Source organism: Rhinoderma darwinii, chromosome 5 (assembly GCF_050947455.1).
Source record: "Rhinoderma darwinii isolate aRhiDar2 chromosome 5, aRhiDar2.hap1, whole genome shotgun sequence".
Taxonomy (NCBI): Eukaryota; Metazoa; Chordata; class Amphibia; order Anura; family Rhinodermatidae; genus Rhinoderma; species Rhinoderma darwinii.
The window spans coordinates 303,535,241-303,550,107 of NC_134691.1; the positions used below are offsets into that span (position 1 = coordinate 303,535,241).

General features: G+C 39.3%; 1 protein-coding gene across 4 annotated transcripts in view; it reads left to right on the plus strand.

The window, feature by feature from the left end:
* The window catches only part of DPP6 (dipeptidyl peptidase like 6), a 1,261,161-nt gene that overhangs the window by 1,168,327 nt on the left and 77,967 nt on the right, over positions 1–14,867 (plus strand). For all 4 annotated transcript variants that reach the window (XM_075827374.1, XM_075827376.1, XM_075827372.1 and 1 more), the window contains exon 9: positions 11,289–11,443. In XM_075827374.1, coding sequence (XP_075683489.1) covers positions 11,289–11,443 — 155 coding nt within the window. The remainder of the gene's footprint in view (positions 1–11,288; positions 11,444–14,867) is intronic.

Here is a 14,867-nt window from a genome sequence, read left to right on the forward strand (position 1 = left end):
ACAGACAAACGTCTGCCCATTGCTTTCAATGGGCAGATGTTTGTCAACGCTATTGAGGCGCTATTTTCGGACGTAATTCGGGGCAAAAACGCCCGAATTACGTCCGTAAATAGGCCGTGTGAACATACCCTAAGACAATCAAGGCTGCGATATGTGTATGTTTTTCAGCATTTCAGCCACAATATAGAGGAAATACAGCTCATTTATGTTTTTAGATGCCATTGTTAGTGTCTGGAACATATTTTTAAGAGGTTATTCAGCACTTAAAGGTCTTGGAACGGAAACTGTCCAGCTTGTCGTATGTGGACGCCATTATTTGTGCGTGCAAATGTATTTTGCAAATGCCTAGTTACACTCTTGATTAGGGGAATAGGACAAGTTGTCAGAGTTGATGGTATTTGGGGAAAAAGAACGCATAGGGACAAATTTATCAATGTATGCGTAGCAGTTTATAGCGCAAATACACTAAAAACCATAACATTCAGGCCAAACACCATATTTATAAAGTACCTGCACACCTTTTGCAGTCACTAATGTGTTGGAAAAAGTGGACGGTGCATCAGTCATGGCAATTCATTTATGAAGATTTGACGTTGTTTATCGCCTACCCAGGACGTACAATGTTGAACGACACTGAAGTAAATGGAGGAAAACTGCTGCAAAATGGACCATTGTGTGAACAGGAAAACACACCCAAAAAATATTTTTGTCATCTTAAGCTTAATTGTAATTTTTGGTATGCACTTTTTATAAAGATTAGTATACAGTATCTTAATTTGTTTTCTTCTATAAGCTAAAGTAAAATAAATGTAAAAATAAAGTATAATAAATATCTCAGTGATTCCAATACACCAGGCTTGATAAACCAAAACAAAAAGAAAAATATGAACGTTGTCTTGCTACTGCCACCATGTGGATGAAATTGTGTATTACATGCTTTAGAAGAAAAAAAAAATAAATCGCAATTTTTAGCCTCTTAAGATTTTAAAATTTCAGATATGAAATACTACAAGGCTTCTTTAACACTATGATTGTGTTACAAATAAATCATAGAAAGGTACATATATTTTTTTTTTCTAAAGGGGAACTTAAAAAATATTCAATCCACAAGCTTGTCACAAAGGCTAGCAGTATATGCTGGTGCCTATAGTATTTTTTTTATCATGATGGACCTAGATTTACACTGTCACGTCTTATTCCTTGACTTTGATATTAATAGTAATAAAACCTACTTGCTAAAATGACTTCACTTAAGTTTAAACATACATATAACATAGTGCATCCATCACACCGACCAGCTTTCATCATGGGGATCTTGGCACAGTATCTCAATGTCCAGAAATGTTTGCACAGATATGTGCACAGGCATATACTGAAGACAGAGCTGTTTGCATCCTCATGATCTAAACATGATTTTTAAGATACGGAAAAAAGTGATACGGATTAGCAGATCTCCCAAATGTGATGTGAAAGAAGCCACATAGGTTTAAAAGCCTTTTAAGCCCTTTTAAGTTATGTTTAGTAGCAAATTTTTAGCATGGGTTAAACCCTGACCGAATCAATCGAGCTCTGGACTGACAGCTGGGCTATTTGAGACAGACTGGTTGCTATGGATACACTGCCATAGTTACAGCTCTTCACAGGGATGGTCAGGGTTTATTCCCCTGAGAACCAGACCAGTCTGTCTCAGGTTACTCAGGCTAGATCTTTTGTTCAAAGCCAAATTAGAACTCAAATCTCATTCTTTCTCTATTTCTTACTGCGTTGCTTACTAGGTTTTTTTTTTTTTTTTCTCAAATACATTTAGGTAAAGAGCTTCACAAAAAGTTCTAAATCATGTACAGTCAGCAGATGATAATTATTTCAAAAATACAAAATAATAAATCTGTGGATATTCCCCCTCTAGTTACAAAGTCATTTTTTGAAGATAATTTGTCTTTTTTAGATTTCAATGAAATATTCTGAAAATAAATGTACCTTGTTTATGCATAAGAATTGCATAGCATGTGTACAGGACCGCAGATCTATTTGATAAATCATTTCAATGATAGTCGTGTATAAATAAAATGGTTCTCCTCGTTATAATGGAAGCAGGGCACTACTGAGGTGCCCAATATTATTATAACCGTGTGGCACACAAAAGATAATGAATTATTCTGAGAGATCTAAGGTACATTTTAACAGACAGTAGGTTAGGATGATAGATACTCCCCCCTCTGCCCTATTCAATGCTTCTGTAAAGAGTTTCTGGAAACAAACTATACAGTAATCTGCTTCTGAGAAATCTCGGATATACAATTGGCCACTATACAACACAAACAGGGTGTCACCGCGTCCTAGGAATGCCGGTATTTTCCAAAATGGGAGAGGGCAACATCATTTATAAGAGCAGATGGGAAGTTTAAGAAGTACATGTACGTGGATAAGATAGAACTGGAAATCTATATTTACAGGGCACATATTTCCAGTTCTATCTTATCCACGTACATGTATTGTAACAAACATCCGAATAATGTATCAGTAAGCGCTGAAGTAGTAAGTGTGGCAGTAACTGTCGTTAGCGTCCATGCCCCTTCTATGCCCTCATCTCCAGTTTAGAGTTTACTTATAGATCTCAGTAATCCGAGACATACAGGTTGCGGGAGATTTGCCTTCTGACAACCACGCAGTGGCCCCAGGAGTCCCAAGGTCCCTCTGCCATAGATGAAGACAACAGTATAATATATGGCATAGTAGGTGGCACCCTGTTACAGATTTTGTATTGGTGCCCAGAAGCTTTAAGTGACACCTCTGGCCTATCCATAGCAACCAGTCTATGTCAAATTATAAACCTCATTCTCATTCTAGATTTCAAGTATCAAAAAATCATCCAGAAATATAAATCTTTGAGTTGAGTCAAGTTGTTGCAAATTCTACTCATAAAAATCGAATATTTCCTCCAATGCAGCTGCAAACTAGTTAGAAAATGAATAATACATGTCCCTCTCCAGATTTGTTGCATAATAAGACAGATTTGTTATGCAGGGATCATAATGGCAACCCCCATGTGAGTAATATTAATGGTTACATTGGTCCGCATAAGGGTCTGTGTTTGCGTAAACCTATCAGCAGCTCCTATTGAATGGGGCACCTCAGATGTCCTACTACCCAAGGCTTGTGACGACCACAAATATTATATGTGTAGTAGCATTATTTATATGGAGCTGTTATTTACAGATGTAGCCAAGTTTATCTTGACTCTGATAACATCCTGCAGCGTGATACCACACAACAAAAGCCATTGAAAAGTCATTGAACAAGTCAAGTTAAAGTTTCTTGACACTGTGTATTTAATGCGTTAAAAGCCAAGATAAAGATGGCTACATCTATACTTATTGTATGTTGCCATTATTTGTGCACTGTATCATGGTATTTACTTAGGCATTGTGTGGCGCTTCTTCTTAGGTACTGTACAGTACATTTGCAGTGTATGGTGTTGGCTGCACTGTAGAGGATGGCCAGTGTGTGGAACTGTTATTTTGTGAGCGCACTGTATGGATCTTATAATTAGGCCTTGGTTAGTATAGTTATTTGTACACTATATGACAGTATACCATATGGGCTGGACACCCTTCAGAATGTATCGCAAAGGGCACCATTCAACAGACCTGGTTGGTACTCAGTTTTCTAAGAGAAGAACTTTCGAGAGAATAAGAAAACAAAGTGACTGCAGGAAATGTGATAAAGTACCAAACCAAAAATAACTGATCTGTTAAATCTCCTGCCGCTCCAGCACCGATTCTCTGGTGGTCCCCGCTCTGTTGACTTGTCCTACATTAATGACATTATCATTCATCCACGTGAGCACTGCAGCCAATCATGGTGACTTCCTGTTGTTGCTAGCATCATTGCTGAAGCCAGTGATTGGCGGCATCGGTCACGTGGAAGAACGGCATCATCACTGCAGGACAAGTCATCAAAGACATGTGGGGACCACCGGAGCATCAGCATTAAGTAATGTTTGGTTTGTTATTTTATAACATTTCCTGCAACTTATTTGTTATCCTCTTGGACAACCCTTTTAAAGACTCAAGATTTGTAGATTTTTTTTAATGTATTTTTTTTGTAAAAAAAAATAAATAATTCAAATATATTTTATTTTGAAACATACTTGTATTATAAATAAGCCAGAACTAGAAAGGACAATTGAAGCACTGAAGAAAAAGGAAAAGTTGTAGTCTGAGTAGTAAGAGGTGCAGCTCATATAGAATTCTGCACAATTGTGTTCACACTCTTGTTATTCTGACAGAAGAAATGACTGATCATCGCTGAAGCTTTCGCTATGAAATATTGCAGTTCAAGGTGTTATTAACCAGAGAGGTGACAAGTGTCTTACATAAAGGTGTACCCAACATCTGGAGGGAGAACTGGCAGAAAATGTATCCGTGTATCATCAGTGTGATTATATGACTCATCAAGATGTAGATTGAAGCCACAGCTGAATAATAATGTCATCATTTTCATTTAAATTATACCAAGAAAGTAGATTAGTTTCATGTCATGGTCAAAAGCCAATATTACAGACTTAACCATTCTGAATACTGAATACCGAATAGATGGTAAGATTTTATAATGTTTTGGGATTTTTGCCATTGGGAGATGTTAGCAGCATGCTGAAAACTTTGAGCAAAACACTAGTTTAGAACAAAATTTTTACAAAATTTTACACTTTCGACATAAACTGTTAAATAGCATAGGGCAGCGTGCTTTATATTCCTTATAGGAATGCTCCTGGGGAAAATGATGCCCAGTATTATGCCTAGTGCAGGACCTGATGGAGCTGTGCATGACTCAGAGATTTAAAGAACACCAAAGGCACGCAACGCCCCCTCAGGAACTGCACTAGGCATAACACAGTATATCAGGTTTTCCAGGAGTGTTCCTTTAACAAAACACTTGCTTGTCGGAGAATATGGTACAGAACACTGATTGTAATTGGAGCTGTTTGAGATCTCCTGGAAATGGGACATAACACTTTCAGAAATCACAACTGGAAAGCCATTCTCCCATATCCCGAGCACTGAGACCCCCACCAATCGCTAAAGCGAAGTGGCAGAAGTGCTCGTGTATCGGAGTAGGGCCTCATAGACTTTCTATTGAGCCCGTACTCCAATACATTGATTTCCGGAAAAAGCAGAACAGACACAAAGTGGCTGAGCACTTCTGCTGCTTCGTTTTAGCGATTGGTGGGGGTCTCAGTGATCGGACCCCCACCAATCAAAACTTCTGACATGTCACTATAACTATATGTCAGATATTTGTCAAACGTTTAGTTAATCTTGGGGAAAAAAAGTAAAAATAAAAAACTTACCTTGTTGCCTGGTTATCTGCTATTCTCTGTATACAAAGCTGCAGCAATGACATGTCATTGATACCAGATTATTGCCGCCCTTGCAGCGGTGACTTCAGCGAGGTCCCCACATTTCCACTGTGGCCAGTGATTAGCTACTGTGGCCACTGGTCGAGGTGGCACATCATCTCTGCAGCTTTATAAACACAGATCAGAGGGGGACATGGAAACCACCAACCAGGAAGAGATGGGGAATTTGAATGGTTAGTCAGTCTTTTTTTATTATATACAAAGGTTATTTGTAGTATGGACCCCAAGATCAGAGCCGAAATCAGACTCCAGATCAGACATGATAATATAATAATTAAAAAAAAACCTGTATTTATTCACCGCACCTGGCTCCTCCCACCCACCTGCCCCGGGCTTCTTCACAAAGTTTGTGCTGCAGTGCATAAAAGGTCCTGACGTTGGGCTGGGTCAGGACGTTGTATGCTATGCAGCATGCAACGTACAGCGTCAGGATTTTGTGTGCTGTGTTGCAAAAAACATCCTGATGCTGCCCAGTGTCAGGACCTTCTATGCGCCGCACGTAAAAAAAACGCCCCGTTGTAACAGAACGCCGTTTTTCAATGGACAGATGTTTCGAGGCGTTCTGCTTCGGATATTTTGACCGTTTTTCGGACGTTTATGGCCCGAAAATGGCCGAAAATAAGCTGTGTGAACATACCCTTTGGACTCTTTGAACTGGACCTCGGCTTTGTCTTTGGATTTTCCCTCTGCTCACTGATTTGGACATTCTGCTCTCGGCTGGTTTTGACCTCTGCAAGTCCTGGTACTCTTCTGCTTTGCGATTTGGACTTTTAGTTTCTCCTGGTTGTGAGCTCTGCTCGCTGATTAGCCCTCTGGCTTGTCTGGCTCTCCGTTTTGGTATTGCCTTCATTGCACCTCCTCTCCAACATCATATTCTGTTAAAGCAACCTGAGTTCTATGCAGCCAAATCCAACCTGCCTTGCAGTGGGCTCTGGTGAAGACCATGGGGTAGCTTTGGACTCTGCTGACCAGAGTGGTGACGGACTTGAGGTAGCTGATTTACCTGCACGCTTCATCCAGACAGTCTCCAGCTGCCTTTGGGGATTTGCTTGAATGGTAATTCCATAAACCTGCAAACTGGGGAATTGCTCAAATAGTGGTTCATTGATGTGTCAGCCTTAAGGGCTTATCTTATTCATCTCTGGGCCCTGTCGCGGCCTCGCACCCCCTGCGACCGTGATCCTTACACCGCTGGTTGCCCCACAACATGTACAAGTTCTATCACATAGCAACAGCCTATGATAGACATATTGTGGCACACGTAGTTCTGTTCAATTCACTGTTGACAACAGCCCTTTCCGGGGCACAGACAGAAAAAAAGAGTTGTCATGTAGCCAAGGCCTATGGCGACATTTATACTACTGCATGAACCCATGAACAGACCTGTGCTTTTGCTAACATCAGGCAAGTGACACATTAGTGGCTTATTCATAAGTTTAAACGTAATGCACATAATTCTGTTTTAGTGAGCAGATAAAAAGAAAATAATGGGCCCCCAAGAGTAACGCTGTAGTACAGAAATCAAAGAAAAATATCAAAATTATTATAGAAGGCATAATTTAGGTTTCTGAATATTTTGAAAAGCACAAAAGCTGTAAAAATAATTCTATGTTTGGCCCTAGTGATGGAAATGACTGTAATTTAAAGATGGCGTTTTTGCAGAGAGCGGAACTCATAGTGGGCTTATGATTGACAAGGTGATCTCCCGGAGTACAGTAATAATCAATATACTGTAAGCTGAATTGCTGTTTTTATATGGATTGATTGCTGATTACAAACATAAAGCCGGTGCCCGGTTATTACAGGGCCGAGATGATGGCTGTAGTCCGCACACTTAGAAGGTAACCTGTTGTATAGTGTGGAAATTGTAGCTATGGAGGGCTTTAGCTTTCTGAGTTGCTTTGTACCACGGCTTCCTTTGATGGTATGCTATTAACAGAGATACAAGCTCTCGCTTTTACTCGGCTGGTATTTCATCAAACACAATGATATGAAGAAAATATCTCAGCTGCTAGTTGTGACCTCTACAATTTTGTTTGCAAACAAATCTGAAAAGAGCTTGCACTAAAGCACACTCTGTAAGACTCCAGGCTCTTAGTAAGTCTAAAAAATAAAAAAAATAAAGTCAACAGCACATGGAAGCTCCTTCATGTTATTATCTTAGTAAATTTGCTATTTTTATTTCGTTTTTTTCTTTTAATTGATATGGCGGAGCCATGTGCACTGGGCCTGTATGGCAGCGGATGGAATCCCTATGGCTCCATACTGAAAAGCATTCATATTTTTGTGCCTCTGTATTTTGCTCCTTAAAAGGGTTTTATCTAATTTTCCTCCCACTTGGTCTGAAATGTTAAAAAAATAGATTTTAATCAGTTTGGCCCTCTTCACATTGCGTTTATGAACTACATTTATCTTGTACATTGGGAAAGCTCCCGACATACATGCTAAATGTGTCCATAGGGTTCCATTCACCTGATGGAGGCCAAAAGTGTGTCTTTTTGGTCTCCGTCGGGTTTTTATACTGTACGTCAATATACCTATTTTTTTTTTTAAAGTATGGAATACCGTAGTAGACTACATTTTTACATCCTAAGGGATCCCACAAAAATACGTATACCGCATGGCATCCGTCACAGGTATACATATATATCAGGAAGCTCCAGTGACATAACTGTCCATACATTTTGCTGGATCTTCCTGCACAGTCACTCTGCCCGGGAACTCCAGTCCTGGGGAAGTTCTGATTTTAGGAGTTTTCCCACATCCAGAGTCCCCGGGTGACTTAAACCACTGTATGCGATTTCTGGTCCTCCCCTATACTTGCGGCCAATGGAAGAGGCACACATGATGACCCTCCAGCTGCTGTTTCCTGCAAGTCCCAAGAACACTTGCATGTACCTCTCATGTATTGGCGTCCTAATGCACACCCTCGGCTTTCTCTGACCACCGTCCATCTATAGTGGGATCAATCCACCGGTATTCTGAATGAGGATCCAGCCACTAGCAGTTAGAAACTGCACATGCGTATACACCAGCTGAAGCATTGCTGCGTCGAGGCGCCAATCAATAAAAGTAAGAACGAAATCTCAACACAGGAACATTTTTTTAGAACAGTTTTAATTGTTATGTTTTAATTGTTTTAATTGTTATGTCTTACTTTTTAATAAACAATTGTTGTTGGTTTTTTACAATGCTTAATGGTGGGATAACTCACTAAAATGCTTCTAGGAGAAAATAGCTTGGACACAAAAACCTTCATTTGACCTGTAAGTAATTGGAGAAACACAGATGTACAGTGGGGCCCCAGAAGTCTATGGATGCCGTATTATGGCTGGTTAGAAGGAGTTGTATGGAGCCTTAATAAGTTTATGTGTGCATGAGAACTAACAGGACATTTAAATGCTTTTTCACAGTTCTGGATTTGGTCCCAGTCCAGGTCATGATGTATTTTTGACAAATAGTAGAAGAGTTGTCTCTTGGCCTGGACAGATCTGGGCATCATAAAATGTCATGTAGAGCGGTAGTCACTTTTGTTAGTTCCCTGTTCTATTAGCCATCAGGTGGCGCATTTAATTTTCACACTGCACCATCTGCGGGGACTCATTGCTGCTCTTCAGTAAGTTATTGTGTTTTTTTCACGTACCTTTTATGATCACTGGTTTGTTTTTATCACCCTGACGTATGGACGGACAAGTTATCTACATCTACCCTAGGACTTTTGCCTTACTATATCTGATGATCACCTCTCGCAGATTTCCATTTATCTCCATATACATTAAAAATAAAATACAAAGACGCTTCAATGTTACCCAATGCCTCATCTGGTTTTATAGATTTAATAATTCTCTTTGTCTACCTCATTTTTCTCTTATTTCCTGAGCGTGAGGCAATGTTAAAATATAGTTTCTATTATGTGTCAAATATAAAATCCCAGATCTGGTCTTATTCTTTCATAACTACTCCAGACAGCTTATTTCACATGTTATCTTATTTTTCAGAGTCCTGATCTTTATGCATTATAAAGATCGCAAACAGAGACAAACTGAGAGACTTCATACGTGCTTATGTCTCTACTAAAAAAATTACTTAGTATGGAGCAAACTTAACACAGCTGTACTCCAATTGTTTTCTCTGGATTTACGTGTTTTATCCCTAGGAGGAAATTTTGCTTATCAGGGGTGTACCGATAGTGGGTGCAGATGTACTGTAGCAGCCGCACCCAGGCCTTGGTGAATGAGTGGATCTAGAGGCCCTGCTGCCACTTAATAAGACGCTAGTATCCCTGTTACAGATTTTGCATTGGGGTTTAGGAGCTTCAAGTTACGCCTCTGATGCTGATAATTCAGTAATACTCTATGAGACAGACCCAAAGCAATGCCGATAGAAGCAACACTTCTTCTATCTCCCGTGATGCTTGTGGGCCATATTTTATTTGTTTCTGTGTATAACACCAACATATTTTGCAGCGCTTTACAGAGGTTGTCCTCACTTACAGTCCCCATTGGTGCTCACAATCTAAATTCCCTATCTGTAAGTTTTTGGAGTGTGGGAGGAAACCCACACAAAGACGGGGAGAACATACAAACTCCATGCAGATGTTGCTCTTGGTTGAATTTGTACCCAGGACCCCAGCGCTGCAAGGCAATAGTGCTAACCACTGAGCCACCGTGCTGTACATGAACATAAATAAAATGTATTGCATATTTTGCTATGGAGCCCCCTGATTATTATTGATGACTCTACAGTTTCCTCTCAAAACTGAAATGTAAAAACGTCCCATAATCTACAATGCTGTGCCCACATTTTTTTACATGACGTCTATAGCAAGTTAAAAGTAGAAAATCAGCAAGAGTTCTGGGCTTAATAAGGTCAGCATTGTGGGACTAGATATGCGCGGGAAAACCAACAATATATACTTTAATCTGAGCCGCTAGGCATAATTTATAAACATGAACATGAGGTTCTTTGTTAACATTTTGATCAAACTGTATAAGCCACTTGCCACTTCACGGCAACCTCTTTTTAAGTGGGTCCCTACACTATCGGTTGCAGAACCGCTTGGCGACCACTGCCACTGCAACACTGCTCCTCCAGAGGGAACAACCCAGAGGCCCAAAAGCACCCATGTTCTCAGGCCGTGCCAAGCCTCCTTGGCTGTGGGCCACGTCCCCCCACAAGTGCAGCACTACAGCAACAGATACCACCCCACAATACCACAACATGTGGGATTAATAAGCCTTTCAATGATAGGGAACATTGTTCATGGTGACAAACTTTGAGGAGCAATTTTTTCACCTTTCGTTTTCCGCTCCCAATCCTGAGCAGACTGTTATGAGTCCTGGATGCCACAAACGGGATGATTTCCTGCATTTAACTGAACCATAAAATATTTTTTAAATACGTTCAGTACATACAATACATATACTTAGAAGGGATCGACATTTATTGGAGTTGTCTCAATAATCACTTTTCCAAATGCCTGAATCTGGCAGGAGAACATCATAGTGCAGGGATGCCCCTCTATTAGCCAGAGTGGAAAGCTGCTAACAAAGTGCTCAGCCTGGCCACCTATTACATAGTCAGCTATACTTCTGAATGGCTGGCATGTAATATTTAATGTATGGACACCCAGGCCGGGGAGGTACAGAATTTGTTTATCACCTTTTGTTAAAAGGGGTTAATGAGACATTCTTTTTAATTTAACAATATCTTTTATCTGCTGGTAAAATTATACAATACAATTATACAATGTCCCTTGAGTGAATAGTGCTATGTAGTTCCACAATTCATTATTTTCTTTTGTTGGTTTGATTACATTTTTTTATTACAAATTTGATATAAACCCTACTGTTTAACTGTTTCTTCGCAGAGGAAATATTTAAAACCCACATTGCCCACTGGTGGGCTCCAGATGGCGCCAGACTAGCATATACAACAATCAACGATACCAAAGTCCCCACTATGGAGATCCCTGTATATACAGGATCAATCTACCCAACAGTGAAAAATTATCATTACCCAAAGGTAAGAAACCTGTCAACAATGTCTGCAATGTACTCTAATAAATACATCTATAACATATCTATCTATCTATCTATCTATCTATCTATCTATCTATCTATCTATCTATCTATCTATCTTTCTCTCTCTCATGGTTAAATCTATCTATATATTTGATCTACTTTTTAAAGATGCATTCATTACATTTTGTATTTCTTTATTAAAATGATATTGTAACTCCTCATGTTTTCCATTCCTCTTTCTCTTCATCCACAAACTCCACAAAATTTACCTGATTTTACAAAGCCGTATGTCAGCCCGTGGTCAACACCTCATGTGTCATTTATGCCATTTGTTTTACAAGAAGGATCGATGTGAATATATGTGAATCCCTGTAGGATTGTGGAAATTTGGAATCCCCCAAAATTTATCTTGCAATGTCAGACTGGGGCATAATGGCCGACCGGAGGAAATGATTCTAAGTCCCCACCCTACATCTATACAGAACATGTACATGTACACTTTTATCTGGCTCCTGAACTATGCCGTTATCATTGTGAACAAGTCATCTAATTTATTAATTCTAGTAGTTAATTTGTGAACCAACTCTATAAGAATTGTCCTTTGCAGAAAGTTATTGGCTCCAAATATTCTTCAAATAGGGTTTTCTTCAGCTAAAACTATGGTGCCCATTCCTGTGTTGGAAAATGTGCCCACCGGAGGATCCATTATCTCTCTGGTGGGCCTGTACAACTTACAATGGGCTGTGAGAGCAAAGCAGAGTACAAGCTGCTGTAAATGATGCCTGTATTCTGCTCATAGGTTCCTGTATAGTAAAAGTGATAAATTGAAAAGTTCCTCCTACGTAGTGGCCAGTAACATATTGTTACCAATACATTGACCCTCTGTCATTTTTGTTAAACAGACCATGCGGTTTGGGGGGTTCTTTGCATAAAAGGACTCTAGTAAAATAGTGTTATGAATAGAATTGCCCTATTTGGCCAATTAATAAAAAAATTATATTACTGAATTATTCATTACTCAGCTGCATTCTATTTTATGTTGTGAACCTCCTAAGCAGAGACGGTCTTGGAAGTTACTGGGAGATTTTTACAAAAAGATGTCAGGTTGTCACTGCTGAGATATTGCCCTAAAATAAATCTAATAGCGTCTAAATCTAAATGACAGCAAAACAACAAATAACAAAGTCTCATCTTCTCCTCTACTTAGTGACATAGTCACTCACACTCAGTGAATATTATGTTCACATAACATTCATACATTAGATTGATGTGGAACATAAGTCCCTGAGCGCTTGTGCATCAGACACATCTGTCGGAAAGAGATCTGAGCAGCAGTTATGTGTGGTGGTGTGAAGAGCTGGGAGGTTCGGTGTCATATAAACTCACAGTACAGCGAGATGGATCATTCCCTGTATATCACAATCACTGTCTCCATTTCTGCTGCATCACAAATAGCGTCATTTTTAAAGCCCTTCAAAAAGTTTGCATTCTGTGTCTTTGTATAAGGCAATGTTTAATAGGTTGTATAGAAGATTTAAGAAGTGTATAAAAGAACAAATAGGAGGCCAAAATATGTAGAGACAAAAATGCAGGACCCCATAGCAAAGATCAAACTGGATTTTTCATAAAGGTTCGCAGGAAATAATAGCGTGGTGTTTGTTTTCCCCCCTCCTTGCCCTTTCCACATGCCTTGAGAGAGGAGTCCTGCACAGATCCACCTAATAGCAATAGGGATGGGACTTACCAGGGATGGCCCGTTCTGTCCATGGGCCCCATACCAGCCTTATGTACACCCTTCAGACCTTCTTCTAAACTGTATCTTTGCCAACAATTTAACATGTTACACAACACCGACTCAATATTCCAACTTCAGCTAAAGGACCTAAGCAGAAGGCGGGCAGGTATATTTTACTATTATAGTAAACTTTTCATCTGCCAAAAAATCTATAACTCTAAATAGCCACATCATTTTACCATGAAAATCTGAGTGTTCTTCCTCCAGCTCATTCCCACAAATAATTATTTACACCAAAAAGTTTAATCGGGGTCTAGTATGAGAAAGGGGCTTTTCTAGAAAAAATTTCTCTAATACCCAAGTCTCCGACCCTGCAGAAAAGAACATTGTCTGGTAAAAGAAATGAAAACAATGTTGCTTTTATTTGCAGATGACAATGTTAATGCATAAGTGGAGGATGGGCATATACATTAATGATTATTCCTCTCATACTCCGCACTAATATATTGACATTTTTAGAACGTGTGAAATTCTCCCTTTATAGAGGTTCTATTAAGGGAAAAGTTTACTTTTGCAGAGTATTCACTCTTGGAATTTAGAAGTTGCTCATTAGCAACATTGTATCTGTTCCTGAGAAGCTGCGGACATAATGTATAAATCCCATGTAGGAATTACTGCGTAGGTAAAGTCTCCTCTAAATAACATAGTGCATTGTTAACATTTTGCAAATGCTACCACTGTTACCAGAGGGTTAGATGGAAATTTCTAGCCATACCTCTCAACGATGAATGTGAAATACCTACATGTAAATGAGATGAATATAAGCGTTGTATGTCAGGCTTGCTGATGTAAAAAAAAAGTGTGAACTTTACACGCACTGTTTTACAACTGGTACCTGTATAAAAAAAACTTTTAGAACAGGTGCTTCATTCATATGTTTATTTCATACTTAAAGGGATTGTCCGGTTTCAGCCCATTCATGCTATTTTTTACATAATCAAAAGTTATACAATTTTCCAATACAGTTATTCACGGTTTTCAAGAACTCTGCATGTTGTTATTCAGTAGGAACATTCATTGATTATTTCCAGTGGATAAAATTCTGTCCACGGTCATGTGATGGACACACAGGTGCTGGGATTGTTGGAAGACACAGTTCTGGTACACATACAGATGTAGCCATCTTTATCTTGACTCAACACATTAAATACACAGTGGCAAGAAACTTTAACTTGACTTTTCAATGGCTTTTGTTATGTGATATCACACTGCAGCAAGTTATTAGAGTCAAGATAAACTTGGCTACATCTGTACTGTTACTAGCCGTACACCCGTGTTTCCATCACATGACAATGGACAGAATTTTATCGACTGGAAGTAAGCAATAAATATTCCTACAAAGTAGGAGAGAAGGAAGTTCCTCAGCACATCCATAAAATATTTTAAAAAAAAAGGTCTTTATTTGTTCAACTTAAAAAATCCAAGGAGGCCACAGGTTAGGTGTGTTACAGCTTACGCGTTTCGAACAAGACTGTTCTTACTCATAGCATTAGTAAGAACAGCCTTGTTCGAAAGGCGTAAGCTGTAACATGCCTAACCTGTGCCCTCCTTGGATTTTTTAAGATGAACGAATAAAGCTCCTTTTTTATATTTCATGGAATTGCTGAGGAACTTCCTTCTGTCCTACTTT